The 20,826-nt window shown below is 40.2% G+C and overlaps 1 protein-coding gene across 3 annotated transcripts in view; it reads left to right on the top strand.

Annotated features, from left to right (window-relative positions):
* The window catches only part of rap1gap2b (RAP1 GTPase activating protein 2b), a 28,065-nt gene extending 8,235 nt beyond the window's left edge, over positions 1–19,830 (top strand). Inside the window, exons 3-23 of one of the 3 annotated variants that reach the window (XM_027003632.2) lie at positions 11,256–11,340; positions 11,608–11,643; positions 12,073–12,105; positions 12,318–12,506; positions 13,107–13,210; positions 13,327–13,405; positions 13,636–13,689; positions 14,054–14,137; positions 14,423–14,523; positions 16,059–16,188; positions 16,398–16,553; positions 16,747–16,818; positions 16,945–17,031; positions 17,199–17,339; positions 17,525–17,671; positions 17,796–17,911; positions 18,107–18,214; positions 18,511–18,631; positions 18,915–19,020; positions 19,205–19,275; positions 19,362–19,830. In XM_027003632.2, the coding sequence (XP_026859433.2) occupies positions 11,256–11,340; positions 11,608–11,643; positions 12,073–12,105; positions 12,318–12,506; positions 13,107–13,210; positions 13,327–13,405; positions 13,636–13,689; positions 14,054–14,137; positions 14,423–14,523; positions 16,059–16,188; positions 16,398–16,553; positions 16,747–16,818; positions 16,945–17,031; positions 17,199–17,339; positions 17,525–17,671; positions 17,796–17,911; positions 18,107–18,214; positions 18,511–18,631; positions 18,915–19,020; positions 19,205–19,275; positions 19,362–19,370 (2,029 nt within the window). In that variant the 3' untranslated portion in view covers positions 19,371–19,830. Of the gene's footprint in view, positions 1–11,255; positions 11,341–11,607; positions 11,644–12,072; positions 12,106–12,287; positions 12,507–13,106; positions 13,211–13,326; positions 13,406–13,635; positions 13,690–14,053; positions 14,138–14,422; positions 14,524–16,058; positions 16,189–16,397; positions 16,554–16,746; positions 16,819–16,944; positions 17,032–17,198; positions 17,340–17,524; positions 17,672–17,795; positions 17,912–18,106; positions 18,215–18,510; positions 18,632–18,914; positions 19,021–19,204; positions 19,276–19,361 lie in introns of all 3 variants that reach the window. The other 2 variants (XM_027003649.2, XM_035526773.1) reach the window with 2 other exon arrangements.
* The last annotated feature ends 996 nt before the right edge of the window (positions 19,831–20,826 follow it).

Below are 20,826 nucleotides of genomic sequence, written 5' to 3'. Positions count from 1 at the left end.
GATTGAAGGTCAGCCTTGCACTTCAGGCTCTAGTGCGTGTGCAGAGACTGGCTGCTGTAAATGTAGAAATGAAAGCCTGTGCAAAGAAATGGATGAGAAAGATGTGAGTATGAACAAAAAAGGTGGAGAATTATGTGGCCAGATCTTCCAATTCCCTTACTGAGCAAACTGTTTACGTAACAGAGAGCTGTGCAATCAAAAACCTACGTCATAATGACTGAAAAGTTGGTAGCTGAATCTGTGTGTGTGTGTGTGTGTGTGTGTGTGTGTGTGTGTGTGTGTGTGTTTGTGTTTGTGAGTGTGTTTGTGAGTGTGTGTGTGAGTGTGTGTGAGTGTCCTTCACATGTCTGGGATCAAGTGTTTATCTAAGTGGTGTCTCTGCAGGGTCTTATCAGTGATTGTGTGTGTGTGTGTGTGTGTGTGTGTGTGTGTGTGTGTGTGTGTGTGTGTGTGTGTGTGTGTGTGTGTGTGTGTGCATATGTCTGTATGTGAAAGAGAAACTGCAGGGGGCTGGTCTGTTTGTGTGTAAAAATGAGAGAGAGATATAGGAAAACAGAGAGAGAGAGAGTCAGCCATGGCTATACGTACTAAACACCTGGTTCTGGTAATGTCTCCCATCTCCTCAGTTGTCCATCCTTATCACATAAAGAGAGAGAGGCTCTGCTTTTCTGTCTCTCTGCTGGAATGAATGGCTTTAATAAAGCACCCTGCTCCCCCTACAGCCCAGAACACTTCATTTAATCTCCAGCACTCAGTGCCTATTGATTTATCTTTGACTTTACCAACAGGTGTCTAGAGCACAGCTTTATTGAAACAGGTGCCTCTTTTCCACAGGGATAGCATCCTGTAGAATCTTAAATTATATTTCATATATAAATGTAGTTAAGTAAATATTCAGTAAGTATAAATATTCAGTACTCTGTATAGTCATGTTTGTTAATCAATTTGGATTTAATCAGATGCATGCAACAGTGCCACTGTCCACCCTCTTTAAATGTAACTATTAGCTGCATCTGAAAAATTGATGTCATTTTAAGAACTGCATTAACATATAACATTTCTGCCTGTTCTCCAGTGTGCTTTCAGAATTAGACACTTCCCACATGTTAGGAACTGGAGATTACATTGTATCATTTTCTCTCCAATTTGTTCTCTCCAGTGAGTTTCACACAATCACCTTGCTGTCTTTCACCTCCTTTGATTGTTCTCCTCTCCTGATAACTAGACAGTTATTCCTGAACCACAGTATCCACACACCCCCAGAACCCCCTTAGGGTCCTTATAGAGAACATTCTTAGATGCTGGCTGTCTATTTGTTTAACAGCTTTATAGCTTTATATTAGCTGCACAAACCATAAATAGATCCTTTGACAACATATACACTTAAATCTTTACTTGTTTATTTTTGTTGATTATCTATTACAGTAAACAACAAGGCAGGTGTCTGTGGAACTCAGACCTTATTAGCCTATGGATACCTGGCATTCCTTTGTTTGTCTTCATGCTCAGGTGTTAATGGGGTAGTGCACCTGGTAATGGACAACAGCAGTTGCTATTGTCCTGACTACAGAGTCACTGCAGCTCTTAAAAAGAGAAACATGGGGTTATTTTACTGTTATAACAGTAGCTTTGCTCTAAGTATACATTATCAACTTCTTAAGAATTAGGACTGGCTGCTGTTGCATGCTTTGTGGAAACTAAACATATAGTGAGTACTGAGGTAGTATCAAACTGGCAAGTCCCTAGCAAGTCATCATTGACTGTGCTTTTATTAGTGTAATGTCTGGAGCATTGCCTCCGTTCACCCTAGGATTTAATTATTGTACAAATTATGTGTTAGGATAAATTTCTTTAGTAGTATTTTTTTTTTTTACTGTTACCATCAATACAGAATGATGGATATGCTCACAAATCCAGTGTGTAGAAAATGTTACTGCAACATGGATGCTTGTTTACAGCTTTATCTTTGTCGATTATGACATCATCACACATTCATAGAGATTATGGCAGGAGTGTCATATATATGTTGCCTTCACCTTCCTCATCTTCTCTTGCTCTGTGTCACATTCATGGACCGGAGCGTCTCCCGTTTCCCCGGCTTCCTGTTTTCCAGCTTTCACCTGTTTCCATGGTTTCCCTGTCTCGTGTGTTATTTTTGTTCCAGGCCTTAGTTTTGTTTTCTCCACAACTCGTTCATTTTTCCACACCCGTCATTGCAGTCACCTGCACCTAGTTTCTAGTCTTGTTAAGTTCATGTATTTAAATCTTGTTCCTGCATCTCATGTTTGTTGGTCATTGTTTTGCTATATCCAGCTAGAGCTTTCTTGTTCCCATGGATTTTCTCCCCGCTGTCATGCTTGCGATCCGGAGCATCTCCTGGCTTCATGAGCTCTTCCGTTTGTTCCAGTCTTTAGTTTTGTTTTCTCCACCCCTCGTTTGTTTTCCACACCCGTCATTGTCTTCACCTGCCCCTTGTTTATAGTCTTGTTAGCTTTGTGTATTTAAACTGTGTTACTGCCTCTCAGGTTTGTTGGTCTATGTATCTTCGATGTTCTAACTCTGCCTCGCTTCTGGTTACGTTGTACTCATTCTCAGTGTTCCTAATTAAGTTACTCTTTCCGTTTACTATTGTCATTCTCTTGTCGCTTGGATATATCTCTTGTTTAGTCCTAAATGATATTGGTGTTATAGTTGATGTTGCTTTCTTTGTCTGTATCGCCCTCCCAGTTCATGTTTGTTAAGTTATGTCTGTTCTTCTGTCTGCTCTGTTATCTCAATACTCTCGTATGTTTCTTTCCTGATCTATAATCACCCTGAATTGGCTTCTTATCCTTTTTGTTTGTTTCTGGTGTTTGTTATTAAACTATTTCTTTATTGACATTGTCCTGTTTATCATTTTTACTATGTCTTCTCCTGTTTTTGATTCTGCTTGTGCTCAAGTCCAAGGTGCTGGTTCCCAAGGTGCTGGTCCAAGGTGCACATGTGTTCGTTATCCACCTCACCCACATTAGAAAATGACCAACCCACTAAGAACACAGCAAGTACACGCCTCCCTCAACAATGGTCATATAGCTGTGAAGACAAGTTCTTTCAGCAAAACCACACCAGGCAGAACAATTCCCCTGGCACTGTAGGGACAAGGAATTCTCGACACCAGTCAAAGAAGACCAATGTAGTTCAAATGCCTGTTAAGTGCCCACACTCCAAGTATCCTGATGCTATCATCGAGGAGTCACAACTCGTAGGACTGGACCAAGAGGGACTTGGTAATGCTTGTCCTACTGAAGTTGGCAGTATCGTACAAGCTGTAGGCCTTGATGGGTCTCTAGGGACTATGGACCCTGGGGCATTTTATTTGGATTTATTAGATCGCCTGAAGACTGGTAAGCCCTGGTCTCTCCCCTCCACTATATGTTCCCCTGGGGAATTCAGTGGAGAGGGTTCCATGGAGGGGTTTATATTACAGAGCCAGCTGTGCTTCAAGTACCTCATCTGCCCCAATCCTTCTGACTGTCTTAAGGTTTGCTTTTTGTGCCAGTATTTAGAAGGAAAGGCCTTACAGTGGGTGGACATTCTCAGCACTCAGAAAGAGGAGGAGATAAGGACGTTAGAGGGATTTTTTTGAAATGTTAAGGGCTACATTTTCGGGATCAAGACCCCGAAAATCATCTAGAACCAATAACCAGTAGTACCCCCGTACCCATTACCATAGCTGCCCAGCCAGTCCATGCCTCTGGTGTGGAAGACGCCACCCAGCCAGTCCCTGCCCCCGATGTGAAAGACGCTGCCAAGTCAGTACCGGTTCCCATTCCCGGCGTGAGAGACGCCGCCCGTCCTGATCTGGTTCCCAGCATGAGAGATGCCGCCCGTCCTGATCCCATACCTGGTGTGAGAGACGCTGCCAAATCTGTTCTGGTTCCCGTTCCCGGCGTGAGAGACGCCGCCCATCCTGATTTGGTTCCTGGCGTGAGAGACGCCACATGTCTTGATCCTGTTCCAGGCGTGAGAGATGCCGCCTGTCCTGATCCTGTTCCCGGCATAGTGGATGCTGCGACCAAGAATGTTCCTGGCATGAGATACACCGCCCATCCTAATCCAGTTCCTGTTCCTGGCGTGAGGGATACCGCCCTTCTTGATCCAGATCCGGTGGTTGCTGGAGTGAGAGATGCCGCCCGTTCTGTTACCAGGTCTGTTCCTGTAGCTGCGCCGCCAAACCCATCGGACCCACCGCTGCTGAATACCGCAGCCGTGCCTCTGGACCCACCGCCGCTGGATGCCGCAACTTGCGCCTCCGGACCCGCCACCGCTGGATGCCACAACTGCGCCTCTGAACCCGCCGCCACTGGATACCACAACCGCACCTCCGGACTTGCCTCTGGATGCCGCTGCCACACCTCCGGATCTCCCGGACCTGCCGCTGCTGCATCTCCGGATCTCCTGAACCTGCCGCTGCCGCGTCTCCGGATCTCCCGGACCCGCCACTGGATGCCGCAGCCACAGCCCCAGATCCACCACCACTGAACGTCACAGCTGTGTCTCCAGATCTAATGGACCTGCCGATGGACACCACTGCCATGCCTCCGGATGTCCCGGATGTCCCTGGTTCTGGTTTTGCCAGCTCCTTTTCCTGCGTTTATCCTCGTGCCTGTCCAAGTGTCTGTGCCTGTTTATGTAAACTACATGAGATCTGGGACCCTGCCTTGTGGTGTTAGCATTCCCCTGCCTGTTCCTGTGTCTGTAGCCATGCCTGCTATACATTTTGTTCTTGTACTGGTAGCTGTTGTAGTCTGAATAATCTCTGTCTTTGCCACTACCCCTGTCCCCATTCCCACAGCTATGCCCAAGTCTACCACTTCTCCTCTTCTTTCCTCTCTTGTCTCTGTGCCCAGATCCAGTCCCAACCATGTTACCTGTCCCACTCCTTTGTCCTGTCATATCCTGTGTTCGGTTCCTCATTCTGCCCCTACCCCTGTGCCTGTCAGGGGCCTTGTCCCTGGTCTTGTACCTCCCCCCAGACCTCTTGACTTCTTGGCCTTCTCCTGTTACCCCGGTTTCTGTGTCTTCTATGGGGTCTACTCTTTCTTTATCTGTTCCTTTTGTCTTGTCTTGGTTCTGTACCTGCTCCTCAACTTGCCTGTTTGGTTCCTGTTGGTGTCGCTTGCCCTTCTGTTCCTGCTCATGGCTTTTTCTAAGGTTGCCTTAATTTGGTTTGTTCCACGCTTCGGGAACAGTGCGGTAAGGGGGGGTACTGTCATGTTCGCGGACTGGAGCTTCTCCTGTTTCTCTGACTTCATGATTTCTTCCGTGTGTTCCAGTCTTTAGTTTCATTTTCTCCACCCCTCGTTTGTTTTCCACACCCGTCATTGTTTTCACCTGCCCTTTCTTTATAGTCTTGTTAGCTTTGTGTATTTAAACCGTGTTACTGCATCTCAGGTTTGTTGGTCTATGTATCTTCGATGTTCTAACTCTGCCTCGCTTCTGGTTACGTTGTACTCATTCTCTGTGTTCCAAATTAAGTTACTCTTTCTGTTTACTATTGTCATTCTCTTGTTTAGTCCTACATGATTTCTATTGTTGTTTTAGTTGATGTTGCCTTCTTTGTCTGTATCGCTCTCCCAGTTCATGCTTGTTCGTTAAGTTATTTCTGTTCTCCTGTCTGCTGTATGTTATCTCAGTACTCTCGTATGTTTCTTTCCTGATCTATAATCACCCTGAATTGGCCTCTTATCCTTTTTGTTTGTTTCTGTTGTTTCTGTTATTAAACTACCATGTTTCTTCCATGTTTCCGACCATGTTTCTGGTTGTGCTTCAGTCCCTCATCCTGCCCCAAGTGTTGTACCTACCCCTGGGCCTGTCTCGACTTCTTCTCTGCCTGCTCCTGTTGCCCCAGTTTCTGTGTCTGCTCTTGTTGAGTTTTCTGTTTCTGTGTCTGTTCCTTTTGTCTCGTCTGGGTCCTGTCCCTGCTCCACATCTTCGGCAGTCACGTGGTGGGGAGCAGAGTACTGTCATGTTCTCGGGCCGGAGCATCTCCCATTTCCCTGGCTTCCTGATTACCTCTTTTCCAGCTTACGCCTGTTTCCATGGTTTCCCTGTCTTGTGTGTTATTTTGGTTCCAATCCTTAGTTTCATTTTCTCCACTCCTCGTTTAGTTTTCCACACCTGTCCTTGCTTTCACCTGCTCCTCATTTCTAGTCTTAAGTTAATATATTTAAACCTTGTTCCTGCATCCCATGTTTGTTGGTCATTGTTTTGCTATATCCTGCTTGAGCTCTCTTGTTCCCGTGTATGTTCTCCCTGCGGTCCAGGTCCAGTTACCCTCTCTGGCTGTTACTTTACCTGTTCATGTTCGCTAGTTTTCTTCCATTTGCTTATCTGTTGTACTGTCGCTCTGTGTTTTTGTCTACGCTGCTTTCCCTGTTAGTATTCGCTAGTCTGATTCCGCTCTCTTTCCTTGTCCGGTGTTCTCCTGTCACTTCACTTTTGTTTGTTTTCTCTTTCCCTTTTTATATACACATGTGTTGTCTGGTTTTCTTTTGAGTTATGATTACTTGTGTTTTTTTGTCTTGGTTATCATTTGTCTATCTTATGTAGCCTGGTCAATGTATTCCATGCTTGTCCTAGTTTTATACCTCTTTGCTGTTCTCCGATTAGTCTTTTCTTACCGTTCATTTCCTTTGTTACCTAGTTCTTGCCCTCACCCTGTTAGGCTGTTTGTTCTTTTTTCTATTCCGTATTGTTAGTCTGTGTCTGTTATTAAACTTATTATTTAGTTATTCTATTCCATCCATTTGGTTCATTAGGGCTTCCCAAGATAGTGACATCGTCACTTCGCAAGAGTGTTCACTCGCTCATGCGTTACACTCTACTCTCAGCCCTCGGTATTTCTCTTTTTGTTTTCTGTGTTCCTGATGTTGCACACAACATGTATACACAACGCTGCAAAGTATTCCTGATGTTGTGGGCAGGCAGGTTATTGGTCTGTAGTTGAATGGTACTTGGCCCTTGTTGGGGTCCTTCATCACTAGTACTGACCTGCCTTCTTTTAGCCAGCCTGGATGTGAGCCTGTATTTAGCTGCTGCTTCATTTGTTTGGTTAGTCTTCCATGCAGACCTGTTAATTTCTTCAGCCTATAGGTATGGCCAGGGATGGAGGCTGCACAGTTCTTAATTTTTCTGACCTAGGATATATGCTGTTGTTATAATCCTGACTGGTTCCTGTTCTGGGAGATTGAGGTGCCCTGCTTTGAGATCTCAACCACTTGTGTTTATGTCTTGATTCATTCTCCCACATGCTCTTCCAGTACTGTTCTGTTTAAGCTCTGGATGGATCCTCTGTTAGGGTTCTGCTGCATTGCAACCAAGAGTATATTTTGGATGGTTCATTGACAAAGAGGGCATTTATTTTTTTGGCCACTGCTTGTTTTGTGTGTCTGCAATCTAGATGACAGTGATGTTAACCTTTGTTTAGCAGTCTCTAGACCCTCATTTCTGGACTGCCCATTGTATTTCTTTTGTAGCCAGGCCTCATTTTTGATCTTTATGCCCTGTCATGCCATGTTATGCTCTGTCAGTTTGCTCGGTTTTCTTTATCTTGGTTTCCAGCCTGTTTTCAAGAGGAACAGCAGGAGTGGCCTATGGGTTGTTTTTTGTAGTCATGGGTCTTGAGCATAACTACTGCAGCAGGATATACTAGTTTGTTGGTTTCAGTTATACTGGTTATTGATATTGTGCTTATTGCTGCATTCATATCTTCTATCTTCCTATGTGATGGTAGCTTGCCACTAAGTCAGGGAAGCCTACAGTGATGGCTAACAGTAGTTAGCTTAGTTATGGTCATCTTCTGCATGCCCTCAACTGGACCATTCCACATGTCCGTGTTGCGTTCTGGAACTCCTTAATTCCAGTTGCATTTTGTCTGTTCTTTCTCAGATGCATTAAGTGTTCTATCTGAGCAGTGAAACTTCCCCTTTTTTATCCATTTCCATTTATGATAGGAGGCATTATTTCACAGTGTTTGAGCACTGTATAACTAATTGTATTGTCTTTCAGTGTGGATGAAGGTGTTTTCCTCATCCGTACTTCTCTCACGTGCTTTATGCAGCCTTTTTTTTTTTGGCTTGTTGCTGTAGTAGCATTCCATTAGATCCATGTTGTCCATATATTGTTTGTTTCAGTAGCCATCAATATGTCCTGGTTCATCACATACCATTGAAATGTCCTGGTTCATTACCATTTGAAGCAGACCTTGTTAATCTGTGCAATGTCCGGGTTGACATGACTCTCTTGTTCATGCTTTGATGTTTCAGAGGTAGGAGAATTGCACCATTAAGTGTTTTACACAAGGACTCTTATTGGTGTTAGCAGTCTGACTGGGGGGTTTGAAACCCAGTCTTTTATGTGCAACATGTACAGTGGATATGGAAAGACCTTTTCCGCTTGTGTTTTCAAACATTATATATATATATATATATATATATATATATATATATATATATATATATATATATATATATATATATATATATATATAAATAATCACAGTCTGTCCTCATACCAGGGATATGTGATAGAGAGATGACACAGGAGGGACAAAGATGTGCTGAACAGAATCTGAATAAATGTGTGATGTGGGCATATCTTAGAAATTTATAGCAAGTCAAGAGAAAATGGCAAAGGTTAAACAGTCAGTGCCTAGCACACCATGATAAGTTGGAGAGATAGACATGCAGTAAAATGTCAGCCAAAGGGGAGGGTTGGGGAGGGCATGAGAAACAGAGACAAAGCAAGTGTGTGTGTGTGTAAGAGAGAGAGAGCGAGAGAGAGAGAAAGGTGTTTGCGGTGAAGGATGCTCAGACACACACACACACACACACACACACACACACACAGGAAGTCTCCATGCATCTCAGGACATAGTGGAATAGTGACGATGCAGTTTTGGCAGCCGAACCTGCCAGTGCTGCTGTAATGTGAGCAGCCAGACTGAGCCTGAGACTAGAGCTGGGGACTAGGGATTGAACCAATGTCTGAGTTCAAATCCAGAGTGCGCTGCAAGCGAGCAGGTATCCGGGCAGCTGTGGCTCTCATCGGACTCCTGCACCGCTCCCGCAGGCAGCGCAGGGAAAGGGAGAGGCTCCAAGCGACGGACAGCCAGCGGTGGGTGAGGTTGCTAATGGGGCAAGTGGGGAGTGGGAGTGGCAGGAGGATGGGGGGGCACTGGGGATAAAGCTTGTGCGGTCACATCTGTTTCACTTCCCTCTGTTGTCAATTCTGTAAGATAGGAGATTGGCAGTTTCTCTACCTGCAGTAGAAGTGTATTTCTTAGGTACTGCTTGGTAGTGCTGAAGTTTATGTAGCTAATATAAATGATTCTTACATTTGCTATTTCCAATATCCTGAATGTTTTACCTGAACATTTATTCCTGAAGTTCTGTAAAAGTCAACTATTTTAAAGCCAAAGCAGAACTAAGTGTTTACATCAATGTACAAGTCAGAATTTGTCTTGTGCTGGTTCTTCAGCCATTTTGGGGGGTTTTCTGCCTCCCTCCCTCCCTCGATTTATGATTTATTGATTTTCTCTGAAACCTCTGTGATCCACTTTCATATTGAAGGCTAATATATTTGTGACTGGTAAACTTGCATTATCTTATTGCTGGGGCCAGGAGCATTTTTTTCTCCATAGTAAAATCAGTCTGAGTTGTTATCAGAGGTGTATATACACAGTTATACTTGCACTGTGTGCCGTAGGGTAGTTTGTCTCAGGCACCAAATCTATAAATGTTGTCACTTACATATAAGAAGACTCTAAAATCTGAGGTGTACAGATGTTTTTTACTTTTTGTTTTTGCTTGCTATCTCTTGTGAACTATGAGATTAACCTTTGAGGAAAGAGCAAAAACAATTGCTCTGAATTTTTGCAGGTATGAATGAAATTCCATCGTATCACAATTACTGAAGAAACATATGACTAAATCGAACACCTAAACCTTTCATTCATAGTGTAAATAGGAGCTAGTGTTTAGTCATGTGAGTGGAAAGGTATGTAATATTTATCATCAAGTATAATTAGCTAAAATGCTAATCCATTAAATATACAGGATTAGCAAACCTTTTAATCATTTTTAGTTTTCAAGTTAATCAACTGCAATGATATGCAGTGAACATAACATTTGTTCACTTGTTCCATGCCTATTAAAAACTCCTGTGGACACAATAATACTATATTACACACTTGCGCTCTGGGATCTACTTTGGAATTTGATGAAACAACAATTTGAAGTTAAAAAAGAATGTCAAACCTGAATTTCACCTAATTTGTGTGTTTGTGGGGCAATAAAGATTGTATAAAGACATAAATCACTTTAAGCAAGTTTTTTTTCTGCGCAAGCTGGGATGAAATTGAAATTGGTTAACTGGCAGTTTGTGTCTTGTAAGGTAGTACTTCCTTAATATTGTTCTTGTTGGTATTTATGGAACTGTAAATGATGGATTGATTTTGCCAAATATTTCTATGTGGCAATGTGTTTGCATTACCCAAATATATAATCTGTTATGTCTAAGGATGGAGTTATGACAGTTCTTCTCTATATTAAATATAATGGATGATTATGTCACTACCTACCTAATAAGAACTAGAGAGATGATGAATCCTTTGAATCTATTCATAAGCTCTACAGAGATCTTATGAAGGATTTGGTGGGTATTTTTAACATGTTCATCTCTCTCCCTCCCACTCCCCCTCACTCAATCTCACCACACACACACACACACACACACACACACACACACACACACACACACACACACATACATATATATATATATATATATATATATATATATATATATATATATATATATATATACACATACACTTACTTACCATCCCTTGTACCATGTCTTGAAAGGTGCAAAGCCGAAGAATATTAATATATTGATATTAACCTGACCAGGAACCTCCGTGAACCTCAACTTTTCAAGAGCTCTGTCCAAATAACTAAAGTGAGGTCCATCTTTTTAATAACTATATGATGATGGAATGCAGTGAGGTCATTTCATATTGAGTAAGAGGAGATGGCAGCTGGGAGTTTGAACAAGAGTCCAGGTTCATGGATTAAGGCCTTGCAATGGATATTATATTAAATATCAAACATTTTCTCTCTATCCATCTTTTTATAGCTTTTGTGACTGCATACAATTTGAGATGCAATGCTATTTTAGGTAAATGTGTATATTATAGTAATGTTACATTACAGGAAGCAGGAGTTGCTGACCACCTCTGGTGTTCCACTGGCAGACTACCCACCTTCACCCCCAAGAACCGCACCTGCTTCCATGAAGGTAAGATGAGTTACTCTATGTCTTTTAATTTACTGTGCCTTTACAACAAAGTGCAGGCTAGCAAAGCTAGAGAGAGTTAAAAAATTTCACTGCAGTTGTCTAATTTTAGTCATCTGCTTTTCTGTATTTTTGAGAGGTACAGGTGCAGCAAGCCAAAGTCTACACCAAGTAGTTAATATTTCATGATTCACATTGTCTTTATTAGGCTCAGCTGTGTTGCTGCTCTGTTGCAAATAAATAAATAACTTTTTTTTTTCTTCTCCACAGACTACACAATTCTTTGATTCACTGGAGAAGATGGAAGTAAGGGTTAAAACCTTTTGAATTGCCAGTTTCAGATTTTTTTTTTCCAGTAAGAATGCTATCATGCAGACTCACTAGAGTAGCTCCCATGGCCATGTCACTAATAATACAAATTTTACAACTTTGAACAGTTTGCAAATCCCAGTCAGTGAATGCTCAACCTCTCAGCCTGACTCATCACTCTGAAGGAAACAATTTGTTTCCTTCAGGGAAAAAAAAATCTGAATTTTAAGGATTTTAAGGAAAATGGGTTTAATATCTGACTGTAGTATCTCTCCAATGTTATCAATTCATTTTTTCTCCAGTGTATGTGTTACTGTATATGGTTGGGTTTTTGTGCCTGTGAATCTATGTTGAGACCTTATTTTCTGGGTCTTGTGCTAGCATTTTTTTAAAATTGCCTTTATTTTCTTTATTTTATTTCTGTAGGATGACTATATTCCCAACCCCAGTATAGAACAGGTAAAGCTATACAATTTTAACCAATTTAGCCTGTTTTTCTTAATGAACAAATTGTACCTTTTTTTTTCTTGTTTTAACTGATTAATGCCCATACTGACTAGATTCAGTCTGCTCTGAATCATTATTCCCAGACTTAATTTAACCTTCAAATTCTGAGAATTTATTTGCTTACTGTGTGTTAGGTGCTGAAACAAGGTGCACCATACCCACAGGTCATCCAGCCACGGTTTGGGGGTTACTGGATCGAAGACTCCGATACCCCAGCCCTGAACCAAAACTCATGGGAAACCAGTTACTATTATGAAGGAAATGGAGAAGGAGAAAACTCAAGTGGCGAGTTTGGATACCGGCTGGAAAGTAACTATGCCATACAAGCCTACCGGAAGCACTTTCTTGGTAAAGTAAGCACCTGTCTTATATCTGGAAAAACACTAGAATGGAGCAGCCGGAGGGACTAAAGCCATTTATTTATACGAATGCGACAACACCTGGTGCTTGATCAACACACCTAATAGAGGGAAGAATGTAGCACAAGCAAAGGATTAGTGACACCAGGCAGTCATTATAAAAATGGAACTAAATTCTTTAACCAACTTAATCAGAAAAGAATAGAGCATTCTAATAGTTCTTTAAAGTATTAGCACAGTTCTTTCTTTAAAGTCTATGCACCTATGAATCCTCACTGTTTTGTTTCCTGTTCCCATTTAGCAATGTGCCTTGATTCATTTTCAAGATTAAAATCATTTTATGCTTTCTATCAGATAATATATTACCAGCAACCACTGTTTGTTCCACTAGAAAAAAAAAAAGCCATCTCAGTTCAGACGCTTCCAATACATAATCCCTCAGCAAATACACATAGTGACATTATTTCAAGTAATTATTTTCAATGGGAACATTTTAGAGATGAGATATTGGTTTAGATACAAAGAAACCTCTCTCAACAGCCTACTATTTGGACAGAAGTGACTCTGAAATACTTACCCCTCACCCTTTCACAGGAACACCTCAACTTCTACTGCACAGCTAGTAACCATGGCAACCTCATACTGTCCCTCAGACATGAGGAGACAAAGGATCAGGAGTACCTGCACATCATTTTAAGGTAACGATTCCCCTGTGGTGTAGATGTCACATGTACAGTTATATTAAGTGATCTACATTTTATCACATATTGCATCTGTATTACATTCTGGGTGTTTGTCTCTTTCCTTCCCTCAGGACTGCATCAAAGACTGTTTATAACAGGCTCTCTCTTGTAGGTCTGAATGAGCTTCCCAGTATCCCTCAATTAGTCAAGGTGATTATCTTACTTCTGTGAAAGGAAGGCTTTCATTTGAACAGAACTTTAAAGACAAAATTCGTGGAATTTTCCATTATGTCCTTTTTATTATTATAATTTAATTCATTTTCATGCTAGCATTGCTTGCTTAAGTTAATGCCATTTTATCTCAGTGCACTGAATTAGACTTTGGTTTGAGTCAGTGAACCATAACGGATTTCAGTACGGTTGCTGTCTGTTCTGTCTAGCTGCTTTGTGGAGATATTCATGCCTTGAAATTCAGCCCTGTGTTGTACCCTAAGGTAAGTTTAATGCACAAAATGAAAGCTTGTAACCTTGGATGATAAATTTCAATTTAAAAATATCATACAACTGTACTTTTAGAAGATATGTTGCAAAAAGGAATTGGTAGCATTTTTTGCTAAACACACGTATTCTAGTGCAAAAGGCTTACTGTAAAATTACTGCTTTGAATGGAAAACTCTTACAGGATCACCAAAAGACCATATAAGGCATGGAATAGTTACAAACTTAATATTTGCTCTTTTTATGCCTTTCAGTTGTTCAACTTCTAATAAACAGGACATTCAGTAATGCTTTGTTTACATGACACACCCTTGCTGCCACAGGACAGAAGATGACTGCTGAAATGTTCTTATTTCACAGGGGTCTCACTTAATAGTGAGCTATGATGATCATGAGCTTAACAACACCTTCAAGTTCGGTGTCATCTACCAGACGTTTGGCCAGGTAAGTGCATTTTTATAAAATGAGCATGTGTAAGTGATTTTATAAATTCAAGTGTGCACTGCATTTTAGTCCTTTGCAAATACACAGTACCATTATGGTACTTGAGGATGAACCACTTCCCTTTTGAGATCCATAGTCATATTTCTACTTTTGTCGCAGTGATTTTTTGTTTGTTTGTTTGTTTGTTTGTTTCTCTCTTCCCCTTTTGACTTCCACCTGTATCTTTTTATCCTAGTTTGAGCTTCCCTCTCTTGACTATTCTGCACTAAATTATGTGCCATGCAGACATCAGAAGAGGAGCTGTTTGGAAACAGTGAGGAGACTCCTGCCTTCAGAGAGTTTCTTGGAGTGCTTGGTGATTGTATAGAGCTGCAGGATTTTAAAGGGTAAGAGAGATTGTCAAGGAGGAGAGAAGCAGACCCAAGAAAATCACTCTGATAGAAACATTTTATATTAAAATGAAAAAATTTAATGTAAATTTTTCTAGTGTTTAAAAAATTGTCAATCACAGCATGAAGCTATGAGAAAGGGTGATGGAAGTGAGATTTAGAAGAGAAGTGAGTATTCGTGAGTAGCAGTATGATTTCATGCCAAGTAAGAGCAATATAGATGAGATATTTGTTCTGAGAATTTTGATAGAGAAGTATAGAGAAGGGCAGAAAGAGTTACACTGTTTTGTGGATCTAGAGAAAATGTACCACAAGGTGAGAAGAGAGCAGGTGTGGAATTGTACAAGGTAGGGATGAGGGATGGTTTCAAGGGAGAGGTGGGATTACATCAAAGATTGGCACTGAGCCCTTTGCAGTGGTTATAGGCTGGTAGATAGGCAGGAATCTCCATGGACTATGATGATCGCAGATGACATTAGTGAGAGTAGAGAGCAGTTTGCACAGAGTTTGGAGAGTTGGACTTGCACTGGCGAGAAGAGGAATTAATTTAATCAAAACTGAATATGTGTGAATGAGATGGGGGGGATAGTGGAATGTTGAGGTTGCAAGGAGTACAGGTGGTGAAGTCTGAGGAGTTTAAACGGTCAAAAGTATCAGCGAATGTGGAAGAGAGGTGGGAAAAAAAAACATGCAGCACATGCAGGGTGGAGTAAGTGGAGACGAGTGTCAGGAGTGATGTGCAACAGAGGGGTGCCAGCAAGAGTGAAAGAGTAGGTTTGGTGTTGAGACTAGTTATATGGTTTACAGGCTGTGACCTTAATGAAAGGACAGGAGTCTGACCTGGTGGTGGCAGAGTTGGGAATGCTAAAATTTGCAATAGGAGTGACGAGGATGGATAGGACAAGGAAGGAGTATATTAGAAATTTAGTTCAGGTTAGAAAGTTTGCAGACCAAGTGAGGGAGGCAAGACTGAGAGTTTGAGGAGGCTTGCTGGGTATATAGGGAGAAGGATACTAAAGAGGGAACTACTGGGAAGGAGGAAAAGAGGGAGGCCAAAGAGGAGGTTCTTGGCGAGGGAGGACATGCAGGTAATTGGTGTTGGAGAGAAATATGCAGAAGACAGAAAGAAATGGAATCTGATGATCCACTGTGGCGACCCCAAATGAGAATAGCCAAAAGCAGTAGTTGTTTACAAAATTGTGAAATGTATTCGGATGCTCATAGATCTGTTAAATATGCAGTTTGTAGCTGGTGAAGCAAGGAATATTGTGCATAAAAATGATAAGCGGAGATGCAGAACTTTTAGTTAGTAATGAAATGCTGTTTATATAGCCTATATATGTTCTCTATGATAAACTGAAAATTGTAAAATATAAAATTCTATTATATTTTTGTATACTATGCTAACAAATCTTGGCTATGTAGTATATTTTAACTGCGTTTTGTTGTGAATCACCAAATATGTCCATTTATATAAAAGATACCTACTTAAGAATGAAAATAACTCATTGACCTTTCACTGTCTCATATAGTTTCCGAGGTGGTCTAGATGTTCATCATGGGCAGACAGGCTCTCGGTCAGTCTACACTGTGTTCAAAGGACAGGAGCTCATGTTCCATGTCTCTACAAAGCTGCCCTATGCAGAAGGAGATGCACAACAGGTACAGGTTTAGACTACAAACTCTCATATAGTATTGCTGCAGTTAGTAATTACACCTACTAACTTCTGGCAGCATATGAGTTACTCTACAGGCAGCTCTTATGAAACTGCAGTCACCTGAACTGTCAGCTGTTGAATTAAAGTAAGATGTTGAATTAAATCTGAGGTGATATTTTAAAATTCACTTTGAATCTTTTCTTTCACACATAGCTTCAAAGGAAGAGACACATAGGAAATGACATTGTGGCAGCAATATTTCAGGAGGATCCCACGCCATTTGTGCCTGACATGATCGCCTCCAACTTCCTCCATGCCTATATCCTGATCCAGGTGGAGAATCCTGGAACAGATCACACCACATACAAGGTAGAACACCAGTTATAAGTTTCAGACAACCGATAGACAGCCACTGAGCTAAATTAAATGTTACACACACCATTAAACTAAATCAGAATAATGTAAGTTCTGCTAGGACTCATCCCTTTTAATCTTTATACCCAGACTTAATATTCAATCGAAAATCCACTTGTTTATTGGCTAAAAAATCTATTGGTTACAGGTTTCTATAACAGCACGGAATGATGTGCCAAAGTTTGGCCCTCCTCTCCCAAACCCACCAGTCTTCAGAAAGGTAAAAAAAAAAAAAAAGTGTACTGGTCCGGCTCCTGTGACTCCATTTTGGAGTATTTTGTGCTAAGGTCTTTCCTTAATGCCAATTACACCAAAAGTTTTGTGCTGTTTCACTGTCGATCCAAAGGGCCCCGAGTTCAGAGAGTTCCTTCTGACTAAGCTGATCAATGCAGAACTAGCCTGCTACCGGTCTGAACGATTTGCTAAACTTGAGGTAAAAGTATGAAATGGACAGTGACATTGCAGCCTGATATAGAACTGGAAATTTGCATCTAGTCTAACATTTCTGTGAACATATTCATGCGTAAATGTGTATGTGTGTGTGCGTGTGCGTGCGTGCGTGTGTGTGCATGCGCGTGTGTGCGTGTGTGCGCATATCAGGAGAGAACACGAGCAGCATTGCTCGATAACCTTCATAATGAGTTGCACAGACAGACCCAGGCCGTGCTTGGTCATCCCCTAGGCAATGAAGATGAGCGGCTGGAAAATGGAGGCCATGGGGGATTACTGGAGTCTATCAAGGTGCCCCTTTTAAACAAGCTATTTCATTACAAACACCATACTTTTAAAACCATCTCAGAACTAGCAAATGAAGCCACATGCTTCCGTTATAAAAAAAAGTAGTTTTTACTTGGTATCTTCAGTTCTGAGAGAAAGGTGATAGAGGTGTCCTCCTGTCTCTATGATTTTCCCTCTGTCACTCTCAGCGGGCAATGCGTGTGCGCAGCCACTCCATGGACACAATGGTGGGCTCTCAGAAGCATGGTTGCTCCTCCATAGGAGGAGGGGGAGTGCCCACCAGTCTAAGTGGAGCGGGCCTCACTCATAGCAATGCTGAGTGTACTAAGAACACGGTGAGCTCTACAAGCAGGACCTTGCCACATTCAAGCATACATCAATGTGACAGTAGTAATAGCTGTTTGCTAATGTTGGATAGGCAGAACTTTGCCACTGCTCGTCATTTTGTTTTTGTTCCAGTCTCCAGCGTCAGCTACTGCCAAGTCTCCTCTGAAGAGCCCAGTGAAGAGACGCTCTGGATTTTTCCCCCGGCTGTATGTCAGCATGGATGGGCAGCCCGAGCTCTCAGTGCACAGGTACAAAGCACTGACATGCAGAAATCTCCTGCAGCTGCACTGCCCTCTCTGTCAGCTGCAGCATCTCTAATGGCTGTTAAAAATTGTCCCCATGCATTCAGCTGTTGTCAAATATAGTGCTCTAAGTGGGCATTCAAATAAGTTGTCACATAAAGAAAAGAGCAGCCCTGCTTTTTTGTCTCCATGTTATTCTAGTGTGCTTTGTGATCAAAGGAGTCTAGACAGCAGTCATCTCTCGCAAGAGGTAAGATCAGAGACATCATCAAACCCCAGTTCTCCAGAGATCTGCTTGAGTAAAGAAAGGTATTGCTTTATATCTTACATACACCCCTGTAATAGACTCCTATTAATATCTGCATGTGTGTGTGTGTGTTTATATATATATATATATATATATATATATATATATATATATATATATATATATATAATACACACACACACACACACACACACACACACACATCTTTTCTGTTCTTTTGCACTTCTTAATATTATATATATATATATATATATATATATATATATATATATATATATATATATATATATATATATATATATATATATATATACATTTTATACTCATCACCTGAAAGAGAGGGGAATCTGAAGCCAAAGGACTGCAGTGGATGGCCTGCTATATCTCACTCCTCATCCTGCACCAGTAACTTCAGCAGTGCAGCTGGAGACACAGACACTGTTGAGAATGTTGATCGTGTGAGTAGGCATGTAAACATATGCATCCATAGGCCAAGATTATGGCAGTTGGGTCATGAAAAAAATATATTAATAAAACATGTTAAATGTTATGCAGGCAATTGAAACTGAACATCTATATTCATGAGATATTGCACATAGTCAAAACAGAAAGGTGCCCAATGCATCAGTTATTAGAGTAGTTAGAACTCTGCATGGAAGAGTAATGATAAAATTTAAAAGGGTAATTTAATTGTTTTTTGTTTGTTTTTTTATTTAAAATATTAATTTTCTTTCTCTCCAGAATAATGTCCAAGTTTTTACCACTATTTCACCAATGTGTAGCTCCATTCTGAGAGCAGAGGGTCAAAGTTCAGGAATTCCTGTTATCATGTGTCATACCCCAACAGGTAGTTTAATACACATATAAAAAAATACTTTAGTTGGTATAGAGTTACTCTTCATACAATTTTTGAAACAGTGGACTCTATAATTATTTGGTTTCTCATCCCTTGTTTGCTCATAGCTTGAATGTTGCATCATATTAGACATAAGCATAAACTAAGCATTGTTTTGTTCTCATCCAATGAAAAGATTTCAAGAATAAGAATTCCCACAGATCCAATCTGAAGTTTCGCTTTGACAAGTTGAGCCACTCAGCAGATGTAAGACCTTATTTTCTGTTTTCATTGTGTGTGTCCGTGTGTATACTGGCCACTGTATAACTGGATTTTAATGTTATTCTTGACAGGGACACTAGTGAAAGAACAGTAAAGAAAGACCAGGACAACTGTGTGAATTTAAAAACAGACTCTGGCTATGGGACAACATTACATCACATTGAAGAGGAGACGATCTCTAAGATGACCTCAGTCATTGGAATTGAACACATTTTAAAAACACAAATTAAAGACCACGCTTAAGGTTTTGCAGGTTTCCACACTAGAGATGCTGACCTTTACATTTTGCCAATGCATTTTAATTACAAAATCTTTGGTAAATTCCTAAAAGGAGGATGTTAGAGATTTTAAAAGCAATAGATATATTTTGTTGGCGGTGAAAAAAAGATAGTCAAGCAGATTAGGATAATATATCATGTGGTTAATGAAAAGCACAATACATTCCAAACAAAGATCCCTCCAGGAATACTTCAGATTTAACAGAAAAGAAAAATAGAGGTCACCTGAACAGTTCAAGATACTTTTCGGTCTGTTCATAGAACTTTGTCAAAATGTTTTTTGTTTAATAATAATTTATATATATATATATATATATATATATATATATATATATATATATATATATATATATATATATATATATATATATATATATATATATATATATAGTGTGTGTGTGTGTGTGTGTATATATATATATATATATATATATATATATATATATATATATATATATATATATATATATATATATATATATATATATATATAGTGTGTGTGTATACATATATATGTATTATGTATATATGTGTATAAATATATATATATATATATAATGTGTGTGTGTGTTTATGGAAATGCAAGGAAAATGCACTTGGTTGACCTTTGTGGAATGGCATTGTGAACTGTAATGAAATAACCACTGACATCCTTACCTGAAAGAGAGAGTTTGAGTGCATTTGTTCATGTCAGTACACCCATTGGCATAATGCTTCAAAAAGGTGTGCAATCTTGTCATCAGCCCTAAAATCAACATGAGTGCATTTTCTCAACTGTTCTGCTTATACAGTGAGACATACCCAGTTAGCTATTAGTTGTATTTTTTTATTGGCTGTTCCATACAATGCTGTTCTGAAGTATAAAGATTAATATACCATGATAGACATTATTGTGTACATATGACAAAATTACCAATATGTATATTTGATATTGATATTGACTTAAACAGGGTTAGGGGATCAAAATATGGCTGAGCTAAATTTTAATCATATATCTATATAAAAAGTTCTAATGTGAAATATTATGTTTTAGAAAACAAATACCCTTAAATTTGATGGAATTTATATTGAGGACTGTTTTGTTTTCTTTTAGTCTAACTGATCCCTCAGATGCATTAATTTATTTCACTATAATTACTTTGCTAGGCTATATGTTTTCATGTGTCCTTATGACTGCTGATTTTCCTGAATTAAATTTGTATTTTGCATATGCTTTGAACTTTATTGTGATACCACCACCCCACTCGCTCGCTCACAC

This window comes from Electrophorus electricus, chromosome 6 (genome assembly GCF_013358815.1).
Source record: "Electrophorus electricus isolate fEleEle1 chromosome 6, fEleEle1.pri, whole genome shotgun sequence".
NCBI lineage: Eukaryota > Metazoa > Chordata > Actinopteri > Gymnotiformes > Gymnotidae > Electrophorus > Electrophorus electricus.
Note: the sequence above shows the minus strand (reverse complement) of the source record. Positions and strands in the feature narration are given on the sequence as shown.